This window comes from Mchenga conophoros, linkage group LG13, assembly GCF_057382185.1.
Source record: "Mchenga conophoros isolate Kocher_MC1m ecotype Shallow Benthic linkage group LG13, M_conophoros_male_GT1.1, whole genome shotgun sequence".
In the NCBI taxonomy this organism is placed as follows: Eukaryota; Metazoa; Chordata; class Actinopteri; order Cichliformes; family Cichlidae; genus Mchenga; species Mchenga conophoros.
This window is the reverse complement of record NC_140538.1, coordinates 27,315,764-27,336,453: the sequence shown is the minus strand read 5'-3', so window position 1 is coordinate 27,336,453 and position 20,690 is coordinate 27,315,764. Positions and strand designations below refer to the sequence as shown.

At 38.5% G+C, this 20,690-nt stretch overlaps 1 protein-coding gene across 5 annotated transcripts in view; it reads right to left on the bottom strand.

Annotated features, from left to right (window-relative positions):
* The window catches only part of cfap46 (cilia and flagella associated protein 46), a 73,272-nt gene that overhangs the window by 5,901 nt on the left and 46,681 nt on the right, over positions 1 to 20,690 (bottom strand). For all 5 annotated transcript variants that reach the window (XM_085297568.1, XM_085297570.1, XM_085297572.1 and 2 more), the window contains 15 exons: positions 20,505 to 20,611; positions 19,638 to 19,820; positions 18,288 to 18,426; positions 16,670 to 16,867; positions 14,331 to 14,519; positions 13,869 to 13,985; positions 11,567 to 11,746; positions 11,240 to 11,413; positions 9,288 to 9,385; positions 8,909 to 8,976; positions 5,941 to 6,107; positions 5,617 to 5,717; positions 5,224 to 5,294; positions 4,422 to 4,589; positions 154 to 233 (listed from right to left, as the gene is read on the bottom strand). In XM_085297568.1, the coding sequence (XP_085153694.1) occupies positions 154 to 233; positions 4,422 to 4,589; positions 5,224 to 5,294; positions 5,617 to 5,717; positions 5,941 to 6,107; positions 8,909 to 8,976; positions 9,288 to 9,385; positions 11,240 to 11,413; positions 11,567 to 11,746; positions 13,869 to 13,985; positions 14,331 to 14,519; positions 16,670 to 16,867; positions 18,288 to 18,426; positions 19,638 to 19,820; positions 20,505 to 20,611 (2,040 nt within the window). The remainder of the gene's footprint in view (positions 1 to 153; positions 234 to 4,421; positions 4,590 to 5,223; positions 5,295 to 5,616; positions 5,718 to 5,940; positions 6,108 to 8,908; positions 8,977 to 9,287; positions 9,386 to 11,239; positions 11,414 to 11,566; positions 11,747 to 13,868; positions 13,986 to 14,330; positions 14,520 to 16,669; positions 16,868 to 18,287; positions 18,427 to 19,637; positions 19,821 to 20,504; positions 20,612 to 20,690) is intronic.

The following is a 20,690-nucleotide window of genomic DNA, read 5'->3' as shown; positions in this document are numbered from 1 at the left end:
ACTAGGATCTTTATGAAAACATTATGTAATTGATTGAAAACCACACTTAAAAGAGACGCGGGGAGCAACTTAAATAATTGCCAGTGCTGACAGGAGGTAAAAGGAATATTGCTTTCTGTATCTGGCAGGCCCAGATTAATTTACTGAACTCACCGCTTTGATGACTTGGCTTTGATCTCCCCTCGTTTTAGTTCCCTTGCCACCTTTGGTCTCCTTTTTGTTGTCACTTTCAACTGCCACAAACAGGAAGCAGAATTAATACATACACTTGTCTGCAGGGCAGACTACACAGCTTTTGGACTGGTAAATAATTTTTATTTTTTTAAAACAACTTTCTCAGAGACAGCAAAGTCATTGGCACTTATTGGTGACAGAAGAACCAAAGGTTTCCTCCTGGCTGCAACGCCTTTGCAAAGGAAAACACTTGCTATTAGCATGTGTTATCATTTTCAGTGCATTACTCAAAACTGATGCTTTATACGTTATAAATAAGGTAGAAAACATTAAGTTTATTTTTATTATTCTGTTGTTCCATTTTTAGTGTCAGGCCATTAGCAGGCTGTAGAAGAAGGCTCCATCTGTTGGCTGACCAGTCCAACACTATTCCAAAGTGAAATCTGTTCAAATGTTGCAAAGATACTGAATGCAACAATTCAACTAATTTGGCATATCCCAAACTTCCATTTTATCTTTTAGGAAAAAACAATTTTGAGTAAAATAACAAAGAGAATAAAAAATAAAACCGTAACATCTCTTAAAACGAAAGTAGTTAAACTACCTATGAACATCCATTCTGATATACGCATTTTAATAACCCAACCGCCTTGATAACAAATGTCCTACTATAGCATGTACTCAAACATGTCATTAAAGTCAGATCTTTGCATAATGCACATCTCAGAAAAACGCAAAGTTACTTTTCATTTTTTTTAACGATTATAAACATGCATCCTCATCAGGTTACGCCCTTTAACCCGAACATCATTTACTAAAACTTATTTATTTAATCTATTCATAAATATCCAAAACTAGTTCATGCATTATAGTCCTTACAATCCTTTATTATCAGGCTAAGGCTCCATGAAGAGCCATCAGCTGAACCGAAAAGCCAAAATAAGAGTATTAAGAGAGACTAACAGAGAGACATATTTCTCCCATATCAGCTTGTCTCCAATCCTGAATGTAGAATTCTTCTTTTTACATACAATGTCCTGAATAATCAGGCTCTGTCGTCTCTTAAAGAACTCTTAATAGCTCATAATAATCATTCCGATAAGCTCTTGTGTCATTTATGGTCCCTTGAGTTTCCAAAAGTAGACAGTATTGGTTCCCCCTCATGTGGAACATGGACAGGATCTGCCGTTTAAAAGTTTGCTTCAAACTTTTCTTTTTGATAAACCTTGTACAGTGGTCCCTCGTTTATTGTGGGTGTTACATTCCAAAAATAACCCACGATAGGTGAAATCCACGAAGTAGCCAACTTTATTTTTTACAATTAATATAGATGTTTTAAGGCTGTAAACCCTTAACTTACACACTTTATACACTTTTCTCAGACAGGCATCAACATTTTCACACGTTTCTCTCTTGTTTAAACACTCTCAAAGTTCAAACCTTCGTAGAAAAATAAGTCCAGTATTATAGAACGAACCAAAGATCAAACCCTGTTTTCAGGTCCAGAACATGGGAATAGAGCAGCTGCCAGAGAATCAATGGTACAGACGTAGAGGAAGCAAGAAGAATGAGTAGAGTAAAGTTTGACTAATCTGACTGTTTGGTTTCACCTTCTAATCCTTTGACATTGACACTGTTATGCTTGTTGTCTTCTGCTAGCGAAGATCTATGTAGATTTGACAAGCTGAACGCATTCTGTACTGTACAGGAGGCACGACACGAGATTGATTGAAAATGGTCTACAGCTGATCAGGATGCAAACCACAATGTAAAAAAAACCAAACAAAAAAACCATGCAAAACTGCACCCCCCCCAAAATATCCGCAAAATAGCGAGGCTGTGAAAAGTGAACCGTGATATAGTGAGGGACCACTGTAGTTAGGAATGAATAACATGATCCTGAACCTTAGTTATACTGTTGTGGGCTCTGGCGTGTTGGTCATTAAGCACTGGAGAATTTTTAAGCACTCACTCTTTTCACTTTTGTATTTACAATCTATTGCATGTCATTACATTTTCTTTTCTCTTTCTATGGTTCATCGTTTCTTGGCCTTGTTGTTTGTTGTTGCCTCTCCTCTTTTCTCCCATTTCTTTATTCTCACCCTCCCAAGGATTGAAAGTAGATGTAGTAGCACTTTATCAACCCCACAATAGTAGTAGTAGCTGTCTCTCCCTGACCCTGGTTCTGCCCCAGGTCTTGTCCTGTTAGAAGGAAGTCCTTCCTTCCTAACATCACCAAGTACCTGCACATAGGAGACCATTGCCTTAACACAACTGCACCTCATCTTATAATTACTTCAGTATGATTGAATAAAAATGCCTTTACTCTGTTTCAAATGTTATGTTAATATTTTGACTGCATACCTTTCATATCAGGATGTTTTTAAAGATCACACAGCATCACTGACTACATGCTATCAGTATGTTCTACCTTAATCTAGACCACCCACCGCAGTTTGCTGTGACTCCCATAGTTAATTATAAATCTTTCTGGCAATAAAAAATAATTCTAATATAGAAAACTGCTTAGCACCATGGTTTTTTTCCTAAGTGAAAATTAAATGTAAAATCTGACTGTACAGTTAAAATCACACAACCTGATCACTCAGTAACACACACACAGTAAAATCTGAAGAAGCAGTAAGAACAGACACGCGTGCAAAAGCATGTGTTTACCCCCCTGAGGGCAATCTTTTTATAGTTTGTGCTAAATTGTCCTGTGTGTACTTCATGCAAAGCAGTGCACAGAATAACAAATAGCCCTTTCAAAAGTGGTTTCAGGCGCTACATCTTCTTGACACAATGGTAAACTGTAGATGTCAAAATTATGGTAATCATGGTCTGGGGGAAAAAAAGCAAACACTAATTTTTTCTGTGGTCTGATCGTCACCCGTGTGTTTGATCCAGACATCAAAAGATGTATTAAGAAAAGCTTGTTGTAATATTTTCCCATCTGTGGCATACAAGTCTCAAGGGATACACAGACACACACATACATAAATAGTAGTTTAACAGTAACCTTTGAACAGTGACTCAAGCGATGCAAATGATTCAACCTTTAAAAAGGTACAGATGTCTGCAGGATCCCATTCAGTGCTCTTTTTACCTCCTTTCTATTCACCTATTCCTTTCCAAAATAGTAAAGCACTGAAACACCATCAACCCCCCAAAAAAGAGAAAGGAAACAACTGGACCGGGCACGATATGTGTAATAAAGTTGATTAAAATGATGCTCATTTGTTTCTGTTTTTACTGTATCAAAAATAAAAACACAATGTGAATACTGTCCTAGGCTTCATTTATTTGCCTTATAGCTTTGCAGCCATGTTGGTTGATTTATCTGAAACAAAAACCTATCCTTAATAAATGTGGATACAATTTCGAAGGGCGAAAGAGAAAAAAACGACAGTGTGTCAGTTTCGGTTAAGGTTCTTTCTTTTTTCTGCCTCTAAACCCTGCAATCAGTTCATCTTCTGGCACGCTGAGCAAGTCAAGACAGTAAGTGTGCAACAGTTTACGAAAAACTTGACGTGGTGCCTTTTTGCGGACCATTGTGGACCATTGACTGTGTCTGCTGATTACAAGCAGGAGACACAGTTAATGGACATCTATTTAAAAAAAGAAAAAAAAAAAGGTTGTGGTGTTCACTTCACAGACGTCTTCATGAAATTCTGCATGACAGCAAGATGTGAAATGACCTTTCTCTCCTGAACAGATTTCTATGGATGGCTGCTTACAGTCTACATCCTGATGTCAAGATACCTCTGCAAATGTAAGCTATTTTTCACTCAGATAACGAGGAATTATGTGATGTGAGGCAAAGGTCCGATCGTACACCTATGTATGGGTGGGTTTAGGCAACCCAGAAAGGGCTTCCTTCATTTATAGACCTCCGCTTCAAATATATATGAATGTGTGTGTGCGTGAGTGTGTTTGAGTGTGTGTGTGGGGTGTTTGTGTCCTCGACTATAACAAAGTCAAACTTAGGACCTTTTTAATAGTCCATTAATTTAAATTAAGGTCCATGGTTTAGCAATGCCTCACAGTCACATTGAATGGCTGGAGTATTGCAAATATTTAGCTGTAGTCTATAAATGTCAGATATAAATTCTTTATTGGGCTACATATAAATACAATCAATTTTCACATGGCTACTGGTCTTAAAGTTGCAGGTCCCTTGGAAAGGGTAAGAGATTTAGTTCGTGCTTACAAATATTTTAGAGTATATACATGTGTGAATGTATTACCTTTTTCTTCTCTCTTTAGGCGACTGTAAAAAAGCTGAAGGGAAAAGTCCCGAGTCACAGAACTCAGGCTATCTTCTTTCAGGATAGACATGGATTCCAGAGGCAGCTCCAGCAACCTCTTGTCTGCCAGTACCACCACATACTCCCCTGGTTCAGTTGGCATTTTAACTGTATATATCATATACATAAAAGTACAAGTTTCACATGCATCACATATTTTGTGACAGTGTAAATGTCATAGAGCAATATACTCCCAACTGTACAGACATTATAAGGCATCAACCTGTACAGTTTTTAACCATATGTGCAGAACTAAAAGTATTTAAAAAGAAAACTGTAGATGGTGTGATAATTCCAACAATGTGCAGTAGAAAAATCCCACCAAATTTTGGAATAATGGTTCATATGATACAGAGGAATCATGCCTTCAACAAACAGCACAGTTTGCAGGCTGGCTAGTAAGGCTGCATTCCTCTTTCTTTCCTAATCATCGGGATTCCCATGAGTGTACTGCAACCTAGCCACATTAATAGCCTTAAACAATATGGATCTTTATGCTTTTAAAAAAGGCATAGGCTTCAGTCACTTTGCATACTCTGAATGTGCAGAGGAGGTAAAATTGGTGTCATGCTCTGAATATTCTTCCTATGACATGACTAAAGGTAATTACAACCCATTCAATCTGGATTTATGACAATTTAATGCTTTTTAAAATCCTTATTCGATGCAAAAATAACCATAACAACCTTAGGCTGTCAGAGACACAGGCAAGCGTATGTTCAACAGCTCACTGCTCCTTTACCTGAGCTCTCTTTCTCTTCTTTATCTTTGGTTTTGGCCATTTCAGGGGTTGGCAGAGATGCAGCATCTGGCCTGAAGATAAGACCAGGTGAGGATCAGCAAAACTACACTTATGTAGAGGCATTTAAAGTATAAACCATTCATATTATCAGAATTGGTCAGACATTTGTTTCATAACTAAAACCCTGTGTACATAAACCATGGCATAAACAATACAAAAGATTCACATACACTTGAATTGTACACCATTCAAACACTCCATTCAATAGCTCCTTTTATAATTGAGTTCAGATTTCTGAGCATTAAAAAAGTGTTAAAGCCTCCTTCCCTGGGTTAAAAAAAAACATGTAGGGAATATGTAGTTGTTAGGAATTAAAGTGTCTGACATATTCACCTTAAGCAAGAGAAGTCAAACTGTTTGAGGAGTGGATTTAAATATTCTTCCATGTCTTTTACAAGTTCTCTGAAACGACATGCTAACTCTCCTGATAGTTTCTGTATAGAGAAACAAGAGAGAAAGCAGGGTGAGGGGTTTTAGACCACTGATCAGTTTCACACGTACATTTCTTTCAGTTAGATGTTGCTTGGGAATAAAAGTTTTCCCAGTAAGTAAGAAATAGACATGACGTAAAATTAAGTGCAGCGTAGTGAGTGCATTCGTCGAGTAATAGAGTGAAAGGCAAGTCGTGGCTTTAACAGGACAGACATGGAGAAAAACCTGATACTCCTCAGAGGCCTCCAGCCTGTCCTCAACGCTGCGCAAAGAGTCTTTATTGAGGAGGGCATGTCTTGTCTCCTGGCAAAAAGCCCGAGTCTGTTCCCTCAGTGCCAGTAGAGCCTGCGGGCAGACTGAAACCTTGGCCATCCCAGAGCACGTCAAGCTACCTGGAACCACAGAATGACACACAATCAGACATGCATACTCACAGACGCTGAGTACTTACTGGCTTTGTAATTGGTCCCCGTGAGCATCTCCCACACCCTCCTCTTCTTGGTCTTTTCATCTATCCTTTTCTTTTCCTCACTGCTTGTTGTTTAATGAATTTTCTCACATTCTCAGGCAGTGCATCCAGCCCTTTGCACCACTCTTACCACTTCTTATGTCAATCAAATCCCAGAAAAGGTCATGAGTAAAGTTCTCAGGCAGTGCATCCAGCCCTTTGCACCACTCTTACCACTTCTTATGTCAATCAAATCCCAGAAAAGGTCATGAGTAAAGTAAGTAAAGCTATATGCTAATATCATGACTTATGAACTTATTATGACTTATGAAAGCTGGTGTTTCATGCCCCCCCCCCCCCACCACCACCACCACCACACACACACACACACACACACACACACACTCTTCTTGATTTTATCCCCTCTTTTTGTTCTCATTAAATCTGAACTTTTCATTTGCCTTTCAGACAAATGTTACGTGGGAATATTAAATTCGCCTTGTTATGTATAAATGCAGACAACAATGATGCATGTGTGAGATAAAGACCACATTCCTCAGATGCAGATGCAAATTAGATGCAGTGTAAAGATACAGAGAAAAAGAAAGTACACATTCTTTCAATTCTAAGTTTTTATATATTAGGGTGTAATAAAATATCATCTGTTTCCCATAGCAGCTCATAAAATTTGGTTAATGCAACCTTAGGCCAACAACAACATATGAAATGTCACAAAAAAGTAAAGCAAAATGCAGAAGCAATGTGTGAAAAACTAAATACACCATTCTAGCTTCTAGAACCATGTAATTGCTTTCTGTATAATTATCATGCTCTCACATTATTGTGGAGAAAGTCTGAGGCTCTTCTTTGTGACATTCCTTCAGTTCATTGATGTTTGTGGGGATTCCTTTATGCACAACTGCCTTAAGGTCCCGCTACATCATTTTAGCCATGTCAAAATCTGAATTTGACAGAACCATTACAACACACTGGTTCTTTTCTTTTTCAGCCATCCTGTTGTAGATTTGCTGCTGTACTTGGGATCATGTCCTGTTGCTTGACCCAATGTGGGTCAAGCTCTGGTTCTCGAATAGATTGCCTCATATTTGACTCTAGAATCAACAGCATTTGATTAGCAGTAGGGCTGGGCCATATTATACCGTTCACGGTAATACCGGTATAATGTTAGGCAACGATAGGAAAATGAAATATCGCGATAGAATGGGAGTAAAACGCGCATGCGCAGTGCCTTTGTTTTCATACGCACATGGCCGATTGTTGAGTGAAACAGATGAACCAGAATTGGTTTGTAAAAATGGTGCAACTTCCGTGATGTGGAACTGGTTTGGTGTTTGTCCGTCAGATACACAACAAAGCACATTTTTTTGCAGAACATGCAAGCGGCCGTTGTTATTGTCGTATTTGTCGGACTAAGATGCTCTTAAATCTGGGAGTAATCTGGGTCCTAAGCTCCGTATGCTTCAGGTCAAACAACACTGCAGCATCACTTAGAGTTAAAAACTGTCTAAATTCTTTCATCTTTAATAAAACGATCAGCGTTGCTGCTTTACCAGGTGTAACTATAAAGTTTAACTTCCAGGCATCCATGAAAACAAAAGTTATTACATTTAACGGAGTTAGAAGTTAGCAGGAAGCTAGCGGAAGTTAGCTCGCTAGTTTCGCTAGTTACCTAAGCATGATATAGCATGTTCTGACTGAGAGATTTCTGAAAAAAAATCAAACGTACAGCTCTGCTATCACTTCCAACATAAATGAAGACAGGAAACTAAACAGCAGTGACGTTTGTAGGGTTACTGAAGTTGGGCTAGCTGGTATATAATGATGTGCTACGTGATCGCTAGCGACACAGCTATGTTAGCATAACATAAACAGTGAAGCTGGAGGACGAACACTAACACTTTTCCACTTATAAAAGTTAACGTGAAGGTTCTTCATGGTTAGAAACAAATGCAATCGCATGGCAGGATGCTGTAAACGGACCAAACTTCAGTCAGGAGAACAACTGAGATAATCCATCCACTATACGAGGTTAGTCATTAATATACATGGGAATAGAGCAGCTGCCAGAGAATTCAACATTAATGAATCAATGGTACAGAAGTGGAGGAAGCAAGAAGAATGAGTTTAATAAAGTTTGATTTATCTGACTGCTTTGTTTCGCTTAATGTGCCTTATAATCCCGTGCACCTTATGGTCCGAAAAATGCGTACTGCACACTGCAGTTTAATGTTGCAAAGCCCCTCTTTTTAACTTCAGTGGATATTATACATGGTTATGCTCAGGATATGTCAGCCCATTTCTACTGGAAATGCCTTTGGTTAAACTTTCAGCAAGGAATTTGCATTTGCACTGTTACATTTTTATAAAGCTTTAATGTACATAAAAACCAGCTTCTTGTTTAAGTGAAAATAAATGGAAGGTTGTCTTTTTGCGCTAGTAATGTTGTGGAGTTGTATTTTGTCTCGCATCAATTATATCGTCAGTTATATCGTTATCGCAAATTTTCAAATATATATCGTGATAAATATTTTTGGCCATATCGCCCTGCTCTAATTAGCAGTACCTAGCTGTTACTTACCGTCTAAATTCATATGGAAGCAGTGAATGTATTTAAATTTGTTTTTTATACACTGCTTCTGCATTTTGGCTTAGTTTTTTGGCTTAGACACAGTGCCCACCTAAAGATCTATCTCAACAGTATTAGTTTAAAAATATGTATCACACCTGTAACTTGTGGTGTCCTTCCCTTCTGAGCTTTAGTTGCCTCATAGAAACCACCATAGAGTTGTGACCTAAAAAAAAACAACACAAAAAGGAAAATAATTTCTACTCTTTAACTATAAACCCTTAAAATATGTGGTGCATCACCTTTACTTAGAACATACTTAATTGAAAAGAACATAGAATTCTCTAGTCACGTTAAATGCTACTCTCAACATGAATCATTGGGCTCATTCAGCTCCTCCAAACAGGACTACAACTAGTGTGACTTGTGACCTGTGATTATTCACTCAGTTGCTTTAATACTATTGAGATAGGGGACAAAAGTTACACAAAAGAGACAACAAAGATATAAAATGGAAAATGAAAAAACATAAAGTACCCATCTTCAGAGTGCTGAAGCAGCAAGATCTTAAGAGTGGGGGGGAGTTCTCCCAGAATGCTCGGGTGGTTGGGGATGATTGTCAGGTGGCTGAAGGTCTGCAAATCAGATAGTAAAGATCACAAATGTATATATAGTCATAGCAACTGCTTTTTGTTTCTCTCTCTCAAATGAAAGATCTTACTGAGCAAAATTCTCATTTGAATTCCACAACCCCAATCCCAAAAAAGTTGGAACACTGTAACATTTAAATATCAAAATGTCCAAACTGAGACATTTTAAGATTGTGTTAAAAATCATAGTTCATTTTGAATGTGATGACAGCAATACATCTGACAACTCGGGAGAGGGGCAACAAAAAGCTGCAAAAGTGAATGACACAAAAAAGAAACAGCTGGAGGCACATTTTATAAATAATTAGGTTAGAATTCTGAGATTAAAGTCAGAATTCTGAGAAAAAAATAATTCTGATGAAAAAGTCAGAATTCTGAGAAAAAAGTCAGAATTGTGACTTAAATCTCAGAATTGTGACTTTAATCACAGAATTCTGACTTTTTTCTCAGAATTTTGAAAAAGAAGAAAAAAAAAGACGTGCCCACTTTTTTTCCCCCAGTGGCCCTAATCCTCTTCCATACATTTAAAATGGATTAAGCTGTTTAAGCCTTTTTTGGAAAACATGAACGCCATGTGCTCTGGACTAAAGAATTGAGAACTTGTTTTCAGGTCTCTGTTTAAAAGCCTGCGTCTCTGATGGTATGGATGTACATCAGTGCCTTCCTTGGAATGGCAATGGTTGGGGAAGATGTAATAAAATGATAAAATACAAATAGAAATGCACAATGTATTGCCAACTGCTGCACCTGTAAGAAAAACAAACTTACAACACTGGGAACATAAACATTCGAAAATGCACAGGTACATAAATCAATCTTCTTGTGGTTTGAGTGTGAGAGAGAGAATGAGAGAGACCGTTGGGGCGCACATGGTCATCTGGGACTCTATTGGGTGGGAGTCCCAGATGACCAGGGGCGATGGGCAGCCAACCCCACTAGAGGCTGGTGCGAGCCGGGATCAGCATCCCAGGGCTCCAGGGACCCAAGAATAACCCAGTACCTGGGAGAGCCTTAATATCAAAATTGAGGGGCAGATAGCAGCCCCACCCACCAACTGCTGTTTAGCCCACCTGTCCCCCAAAGCCCTATGTGTTTGATGATGTTGTGAACCTTAATGACTATAGTGTAGAGGGGCAGGTCGCTGCGCAGTACAGCGAGCAGAGCCAGATGAATGGCTCTACCCGCTGTGACCTACGAGACCCACAACCCTCCATCAAGACTCTACCCTAGAGGCTACCCCTGGAAGGATACAGCCGGGAAACAACTGGTTCAGTAGGCAAATTGGTATGTTCTGAAAACAACATCTTTCTCTGACATTACAAATGACAGAAATTACAAATTCTCTCATTCCTATTACCGTTTCCTAAATATTCTTCTCGTCCATAAATGCTGATTTAAATATTCTCCTTTAATATTCTCCTTTATTCTCCTTTGTGTCAATGCCTGTCTATCATCAGTTTTTCAATGCATATGTTTAGGAGGTCTCAGCAGCAGTTTTCTAAAGCTATAAACAGCTGTTTAACTCTTTCATTTCATTTTATAGCCAATATCAAAACATTGAACTGTTTCTGATAAAATTTGTTGGCTGCCCAGAATGCTCACAGGGCTGCAAATACTACAAAGACGTCAGACACTGGACTTGCTGCTTTGACATAAAACCCTTTAAAGCCCCAAAAAATGTTTCCAGCTCCACTGCTCTGTGTGACTTTGGAACCCTACAGTGCAATTGAAGCAAAGGGCATAACAGCACCACTATTATGCTCCCCATCAAGGGAATTTACTGAGCTGGGTATGACAGAATCCATAAATCATGAGCATGGGTGTTTGGTGACCTGCTACCTTGGAGAGGCTGCTAAGGGAGTCCTCCACTTCCCTTATCATGCTGCTGGGTCTCTCCTCGAGAGAAAGAAGCAGATTCCTGCGGATGCTGAGCAGAGCTGAGAGCTGGGATGCACTGGTGTCGGCACAAGCAGAATTTAGGACCTCAGCCATCACAGCAACAGTGCGGCAGCTCTGGGAATAAAGGAGACGGGTGGACGAAAGAGCGGTTAATCTTAAGAAATTACCATAAGTGTTCTTAAAGAACATCATAAGCAAGCAAAGACAAAATCTGAGCACACACACATCATCTTTGCAAAACACAATAGGAATGTGTTTTGCATGTACCTGAAGCAGGGCAAGATATTGACCTGCCACTGCAGGGTCAGACTGGCCATGACACTCCAACATGTTCAGAGATGCACCGGCCAAGATGGAGGAGGATAAATTGTGTTGGAGACATAGGCTGATGGACTCAGCCAGTGCTTTGCTGGCTTGTGCCAACAGTTGCTGAGCTTTCTGGCTTTTCTGTAGCAGAATAAAGAAACATAAGAAGCACACATGTACACATCATGGTCATGCAGTTGTAAATATATGTTTACATGCATGTTAAAATAGGACTTCTGGAGCCAAAGTAACAAAAATGTATACTTCTCTTTAATGAAAGTTACCCCTGCATATGGCTTAAAATCAAATTCTACAACTGTGATTGTATACATATGCAAATTAGTCTCTGCCTCACCCCTCTGTTGCTTGTCTACATAGCATCCCTGTAGTTGCTCTGTATCAGTGAACCCCATACACTCACAGTTAAGTTCTTGCTATATGGTGTAAGTGTTTTAGACGAGATATGAAAATCCAGTGAGTAATATGTAAATCTAAAGGTCCTGTCACACAGAGAAGGAGGCTGTTCCAGCACGTCAAGGGAGCGATAAAGTCACAGAAACAATGAAAAAATACACTGTGTCCAGAGCACACTGGAACATACCTATGTGCTAGCAGTTAAAACTAAACACAACTGTCAAAGCTTTTTTGCACATGCAGTATTTAAGTTAGAGTAACTTAACATGTTGTTGTCAACTAAGGTAATGCAATCTTCACTGTACCTCACTTGTGTCTGCTCAAGTTCGCTTCATGTGTGTCTGTTTTCACCGTGAAAAACACACAACAGAGAACAGGAGGAGAACGAGGAGACGCACACACACCTGATGTTTTCAGCCAGCTAAAAATGATACACCAAGTTGCCAGCTCTGACAGCCTCACCCCACGTTACAAGTTTCTTGCCTTTGGAAACTTTTTTTGGCTTCACAGACAATATATGTTTTATGTAAAAAGGTATTTTCCTAGGGTTATAATGCTATATCACAGGTGTGTAGAAATGTGTAACTACATTGGCAACAGTGTAAGTGTGATTTGTTAAAGCGAGCACTTTTTCCAAAACAGTGGTTGTGGAGCAAAACGAGCTCAAGGCTTTTTACGTCAAGGGTTCGACCGCTTTTTTCCTTAGAACACAGACAGTGGAATGCAATTTGTCAGAAATTTCAAATCATAGTTTTTCCTGTCAGCATGTGGAGCATAATCCATTTGAATATGATGTGCAGGTATTTCTGTATTTATACTACATTGGAGGTGACGTTTATCAGGTAAACAGTTATCTAGATGCCAAAAATACTGTTGACATCTAAAGTAAAAAGCAAATCATTGCAGAGAATAAAGAGTTCAACATTTTTACAATAAGTGTAAACAGATTTGTTGTTAAATGTATTTTCTGCCCCCCAAGAACTCAGCAATATTAAGGGTTTAATTATGAATAATAATATTTAAGGATGCGCTTTAAAATCTGGTCTATAAAATAGTTTGCAAGTGGTTTCTCCGATGGCTCATTTTAAAGATATTATGTAAATAATAAATACTTTCTACATGCTTACATGCTCTTACATGTTCCAGTTTCACTGTACAAAGCATACGTACAGCAACAATAACAGCATCTTGATCTATCTTTACATAGGGTGTGGAGCATGTAGACCACGATGATCACTTCTGTGAACACTACTTATTTCATAAGGTTTCAGTTAATAGATAACAGTCCTAAATGGTGCTTTAATTCCTCATATTTCTTTAACTACAAGTGTTATTAAGTAAACTTAAGCAAGTCAAAAGAAGGAACAACAACAACAACAACAACAAAAAACCTCATCTTACCCCACCATGCTCTCTAACAGAGAATTAGCTTAACAGGCAAAGCACAGTCCCCAACCTCCCCAAATAAAACTGCATAATAGAGAAACTGGTTAAAGCTGTCTGTGCAGGTGATTATCTCATTTTGATAAAATTCAAATGGCGCCGGGATTTTAGGAATAATACATTTCGTGACAATATCATTAATCTCAAAGCAGACAGGCACGTCAAAACCGAATCTTACTTAACATTCCAAAATGTTGCCACATAAATAATACACTTCCTCCCTTTTTTCTTCTGCAAGTTTGATGTTTACAGGAGATCTTTCTGTGCTCACTTTCAATATGAGAACTATGCAGGATGCCTGGAAAGTTCCCTCTGAGGGATTTGAGAAGTGGGGAAAACCTTAATATAAAACCACAGATTAGAGATGAGTCTAGGGTGCAGGGATCACTTGTCAGACGGTATGTACCTGCAGCTCAGAACTTTTGGCAGAGGTCGTTCGCAGCTTTTTTCTGCTCGATCCTCTGTCTTTCTGTGAATCCCCTTCCTCTGTGGAAACGGCTTTAGAACCGGCCCAGGCTTCCTTCTGCACAAAGTTGTTTCAAGATCATGATTAGTATAAAATCGCATCATGATCACAAACCTTGAAGTTCTAAGCTTCTTTGTCTTAAATTATGTAAAAGAATATCCATCTCTCTAATCACTATAAGCTTGTAACCCCGTGTTAGGTCATCTGTGCACCGGTGCATGCATGTGTGCATCTGGGCCTGCATCCAAAAAGGCCTGATTGTTCTCCAAGATTTCTGACTTCCACAGATAAAGAGAAATTATATGAATGATAAAGTTTCTACAGTTTTCCTTTCTATGGCCCATAGGGCTGCAGACATATACATTACCTGTAAAGCTATAGCTGAACTTTTGGGTTATGCACCTGCTTATGTGTGTCCCACAGAGAACACAGATAAATGGGATCCTCCTGCACAGCCAGCAGTCTCATGTACTTTCCCAATAGGCTCATGCAGTGAGCTCTGGTCTCCATACTGTCCAGGGACTGAGAGCTGACTGCAGCCAGCTGGCCTAGAGCAATCTGCCCCAAGGTTGTTCCCACACTCATCCATTCCTGGACAAGACACAACAAAATTAAGGTCAGATGAGGAGATGGATCACAAACAAAGTGCTTACTTGCACTGACAAACAACTAGCTGAATTCACAGACTCTAAATTTGATTGGATACATTCATTCATTGATGTTTGGGAGTTGGCTGTAGAGAAATTTGCTTTGGAAGCAAATGCAAGCCCAGGTTTGATCTGTTTTTAGCTGATCAAATTTGAGTTGATCTGCTTTTCTCTTTTAATGGGAAAAGATTTTATGAAAGCCGCTAAGAAGAGGCAGAATCGGCCTGTGTGGAGGCAACATGAAGTACTCTAGCTACAAAATGTGTGTATTTCTCAAAAAATAATTTCCTATATGTGGAGAAAGTGATGAAGAGAAAAGCAAAAGAAGATAAGACAGAAAGATCGGAAACAAAGAACTGGGATTTTACAAAAATAACACACACTGTCTGATAGAAGGGCAAAGGTTGATAGTATTTGTCATGCTAGTAGAACTGCGAGCTCTCAGACTCATAATTTAAATGATCGATATTAAATTAATAATTTCCACTTCAGACTTCTGGATGATGCAGTTGCTAACGTCTTATTGGACTTTCCAAGCATGCATCAACTGTCAGACAGGACACTGAGAATGGATACAACTCTAAAGTAGTTGTCAACAGAGTTGAGGCTAAGAGCAGCCTTTGTAAATGTGGATCTTAACAGAAGAAATACATGCTAGTACTGAGTGCAATATGAGGCTCTCTCTCACCTGAGGAGCATTCTACAGCAGAGAGGAGTAAGTGCATACCAGCCCATGAACGCTGGCAGCTATTCAAACATCTCTTGCACATTGCATTACTAGAAATCCCACAGACGACTCTCATAACAGTGCACACACGATGGCTCCTAGTACTTTGCATGTTAGCACCCCCAAGTGGCAGCTAACCTACACACACCTCTGAACTAAATTTTAAGGAAACATTAGGAAAAAATGGATCTTGGACATAATCAACTGTCTTAAAAACTGTACATAGGAAACATGACAAATGAACTAAGGGTTTATAGGAGGATGGGGTGTTTTTCATTTATTTAATAGCTGGTTTATTTTCTATCCTTAAAATATGTTTTAGATTCTAAGAGTATTTTCTTAGAAAAGATCATTTCAGCTAAACTGCAGTATGGTGGCAAAGTTTTAAGTCAAGCCTTGTTTTGTTGTGCTTTGTTACAGATACATGCAAACATACATGGAAATCCTGTAATGAGCTTGTGAATATTTGGTATGACCACCTTCATTTTTAAACTTAGCCTGAAATCTCTTTGGCAGCGTTCCTGTCATTTCTTTAAATAGTCTTAAGCAATAGTTCTCCAGGCTTCCTGAAGGACATTCAAAGCTCTTCTTTGGATGTTGTCTGCTTCTTGTTCTGTTCTCTGTCGAGATAATCCCACACTGCTTCAAAAATAATTTTGAAGTCTGGGCTCTGGGGAGGCCAATCAACTGACTGATAATGTTCCACTGGGCATGGAAAGTATTTGTGCCCAAATACTTTTAGATTAAATAACATTGAAAGAATACACATTTAAATAAATAAAAATCTACAGGAAATGTTTCCAGTTGTTATTCGTATTCTATTTTTATCTTATTGTATATTTTTATTCTATTTTATTCTACTGTATATAGTATATTATTTTATTCTATTCTGTACAGTTGTGTACTGTATTTATTCTTATTGTATTCTAATTTTTGCGTCATAACTTTTGCACTGTCCACTTCCTGCTGTGACAAAACAAATTTCCCACGTGTGGGACTAATAAAGGTTATCTTATCTTATCTTATCTTATCTTTGTTAGTTTGTAAAAAAAAGTTTTAACATAACCATCCTGTAAAGGTTTATTATTATAACTGAGGCTAAGATTCCTACATGACTGTGAGTCTACTGTTTTGTATTATTATATTGTAAAAAAAAAAGAAAAAAAAAGAAGGAATAAAATAAAGCTATAATAATAATTCAAATGTGTAGAATGCAGAACGCCGGTGTATAGCAGAATCTAAAAATGTATCATATCAACTCATGTCAAATGAGGGGTCTGTGTTGTGCTAGGCATGATCGACTACATCTGAATCCAACAAAAAGATCTCACATTTGTACCACGATGTCAAAGTGTTTGCAGTCTAACCTCTTCTTTGGAGTTAGGCTCAGGTGTGCAGCGTGAATATTCCTCCAGTGCTATTTCAGCTAAGGTCATCTTCTCGCAGGCCAAAGCCTGCAGCGTCTCCTCGGCACAGCGCTCCTCTAGCATGGACAGGCAGAATTCAACCAGGGCCAGCCGCAGGCCAAGCAGCCTCCGCGCGGCTGCCAGTGACAGTCCATGTCTCTGGCAGGGATGAAAACAGCACCAGTGTAAATACACATGATACAAATACAAGAAGCAGATTATAACAGAACTCTAACATACACAAACATATTCTTTATATGTTGTTGTGTATGAGGCAGAACTCAAGAAATGTTATACTTCAAGAAAGTGTTATAGTAAGCGTAAGTGGGCAGTCTATGGTTTTTAAGATAAAACTCCAAACAACCTAGTGACATCACATGCTGTGTTCACACAAGAACACTAACTTCTTAAATCCAGCTTGACAGACAGTGTTAAATAGATGACAGCTTTTTAGAGAAGGGCTCCATGATGTAAATTAGCCTTAATGCAATTAGTGTTTCATTTCCACGTATCAGCTGACAAATATTCTCTCTGGTCTGTTTGGGTATACGAGTGGGCTGTGCTGATGAGTTCAGAGAAGATCCTAGATACAAAGTTGGATCAGATATTCTGAGATGTGGATATCAAGAAACTCGGGCAGCAGTTTGAAGGTGAAAACCCAGATTTAAATAGCACAGAATTAAAAAACGGGTGTACCCAGATTATAAATATGAATAAATGAGCATGACTTCAGAGGTTACAACTATTTTCAATGTAGGGTGGCAAAACTCATCCAGTATTGGGCAGCAGCACCACCTACTGAAAGCACAGTGCTACGGCATAGCTTTCAGCCTCCAACAGCTAAGTCAAACATCCATAGCAGATTTAATCAAAAAACGAATTGAACAAGGATTTGTGGCAGGTGTGGGAACTGTTGGATCGATCTCTCTTTTGTGATTCTATCAGAGCTGCATCCATCGTTATGCCAGTTCATCTCTGCCCCTGAAGCCCTCATATAACTTCATCTGTATGAGAGTGTGAGGGCTACACTGAGGCCCAGTAGCAGGTTAAAAAATGATTATGTTTAACTGTGAACTACTTAAGAAGATTTACATGAATGAATATGGAGGTATATAAAGAAAACATAGATACACTAATAATTAGCTATCATACAACAAGGAAGCCCAGAATATGACAGTGACACAGTAATACAAGCTTTATTGTGATTCGGTCAAGCAAAGAGCACAAACAAAGCCTGTTACTTAGATGTTCCAGAGTAAATTCCCTTCCTCATTCCAAATAAGCTCAAAACTTCTCTAAATAAAAACAAAAATTGAAAGAACTTCACCATCTGCACAACAATCTCAGCCAGAGTGCTTGGCTGTTAAACTCTGACTGTTATAACCAAACAAATGTACTATCACAGCTGCTCAAAGTCCTTTTTCAGCCTTATTTTCTGCTGCTTCAAACATGAGCAGACTTTCTGTGACTGGCTGAAAGCACAGATAGGAAAAGAAGTTTCTAAGAACATGTAAGAGATTAAAAAGCTCACAATGTTTTTTGCAGAAAACATCATGACAATGACAGATGACAGATTTACCTCTTCCTGTGGGGGGAGCAGACTCTCAGCATTCTGTACTGCATGTTCCTGCACCGTGACAGCAAGCTGCAGCTGAGAGAGCCCATTCATCAGGAAGCTCTGTTTCGACTCTCTTTCAGTAGTATGATTGGCTAGGATTCTGTAATAGTTGTAATAGGATAAAAAACGAATGATAGTAGAAGATAAAAAGCACACCAAGACAGAAAAAAAAGGTGTAATTCCAATCTGTCCCCTACATCCACCCACTCGGTAATGAGTCTAACTCTGTGTGGGATCACACTTGCAGCTCCTGAAGGGCTTCTTAAATAAAACAAATTCGGGTGTATGCTTTTTTCAACATAAACTTTAACTACCAATCAGCAGCTGCAGCATTGTACACTCTAATGGATGGAAAATGCACCTACAGTTAGAGCATTTCATTTGTTGAATAAAGACAGTTTTTGTTTAGCCTCTGTTTGTTGGTTTGTATTTAATACTTGGATGAAAATACTTGGATGAAGTCAGTGACTGAAGTCTAGAACCCACAAGCATTACTTGAATTAAAGCTGAAAGTCCCCATTTCAATCACATCTTTGTAGTTTGATTTAAAATACACTGCAGCAGTGTACAGAGGCAAAACTACAAAAAATGGTCCAACAATAATGGGCCTCACGTGATTCCATTTTATGATACACTTCTTATGATTATTTTCTTCTTTATTGTTTGTTATTCTTATAACCTTCAAAACTATAAATATTTTTTATCAAAAATTTAAAACATTAAAGTCCATCCATCCACTTATCAGGGTCGTGGAGGGGGGGAGCTGGAGCCTATCCCAGTTATTACAGGGCAAGAGGTAAGGTACACCCTGGACAAGTCACCAGTCTGTCATAGGGCTGAAATTCACATAGGCAATTTTGAATCATCACTTAACCACATGTCTTTGGACATGTAGGAAGAAGCTAGAGTACCCAGAGAAAACATGCAAACTCCAAATCAGACCTGATGGTGGAGCTGAACTCAGAACCTTCTTGATTGGTAGTCACAGTGCTAACGATTACACCACTGTACTGCATTGTCACCACCAAATTCTTTTCTTTTGTTTTGGATTTTTAGAAAGACAAAGTTTTGAACAGTACCCAAGTAGAAAACTATTTGAGTGTGCGCAGGGAGAGAGTGTACCAGCTGGATTTGGGCAAAAGTTTGTCTGTGTGAGAAAACAAGACTGAATGAAAACAAGCACGGGGAAACAGAGTTACACTTTAATTTGCTGTAGTGAAAACTGCACTTCCATACTGCACATAGCATGGTTTAAAACTGTTCCAATTTTAAATACTGTTCAATTTAGGCCTGGTGTAACTGTTGACTAACCTCAAACCATGCGCACATTCTCCATGTGCCTCTGCTGCCTGTTGTCTATAGCCGAGTTTAGTAAAGCCACTGGCGCTCTCTCTGAGTGTATCACAGGCAGTCATTAGCCTCTGGAAAGCCTCAGTGTGGAGTGTCTCCATAGGTTCCCCACTACCAATGGCACGTATACATTCCAAGGCTCCTCTGAAAAGCAACACATCACACTGAGTTAGATAAAGATTACATCAAATACATAATTGATGTAGACATTGCTACATAATCAGTGTTGTCAGTTTCTTTAAACATTTATAACATAATTTGAAACAGATGTTCAAATGAATTACACTGAATGCACATCATGTAAAGCAACTAGAATAGTTTCCAACATGCAAAGTAGATCTTATTTCTTAAAGTTTAAGCCAAAGTCTGTAGTGAAGGCACATTGCGACATTCTGTAAATGGCTTAAACAGTACTTAAAAATACAATATATATTATACAGCTAAATAAACCTTAGACTTAAAACAATACAATAGTTGTTTGGGACAAAGCATCAGTGTGTTCCAGATATATCTGCAAATGGTAGATAAATGGTAAATAAACTGTTAATTATATAGTGCTTTTCTACTCTGAGTACTCAAATCACTTCTTTAATGCTTAGCACTATTCAAAGCTGTATAAGATATTTATAAAAATATTCAACTGTGGTTAAATATAAAATTGATCTAAAATATTCATTGAGTGTGAGTGTTTCATTTTCACTTAAGATCAAAAGTAAAGTTCAGAAATGAAAACAAATCTTAAGAAAACAACAAACATTTATAATATAGTCAGCTTAACTAAGAAAAACCAAACACTATTAACATCTAAGTAGAAAGCTTCATGTTTACCTCATCTCTAATGAGGTGATCAAGAATGTGAGCGCTGGGGCTTGGTTTACCCGCTGCTCAAGTACTAGCTTCAGAGCTCTACAGCCTTGTTTTATAGTCTGATCAACCTATAAAAGAAAAAAAAAGCCTTGAGGGAAAACTTCTACAAACACAACACTGTGCAAAGACTTATCAGAAGGTTGTAAT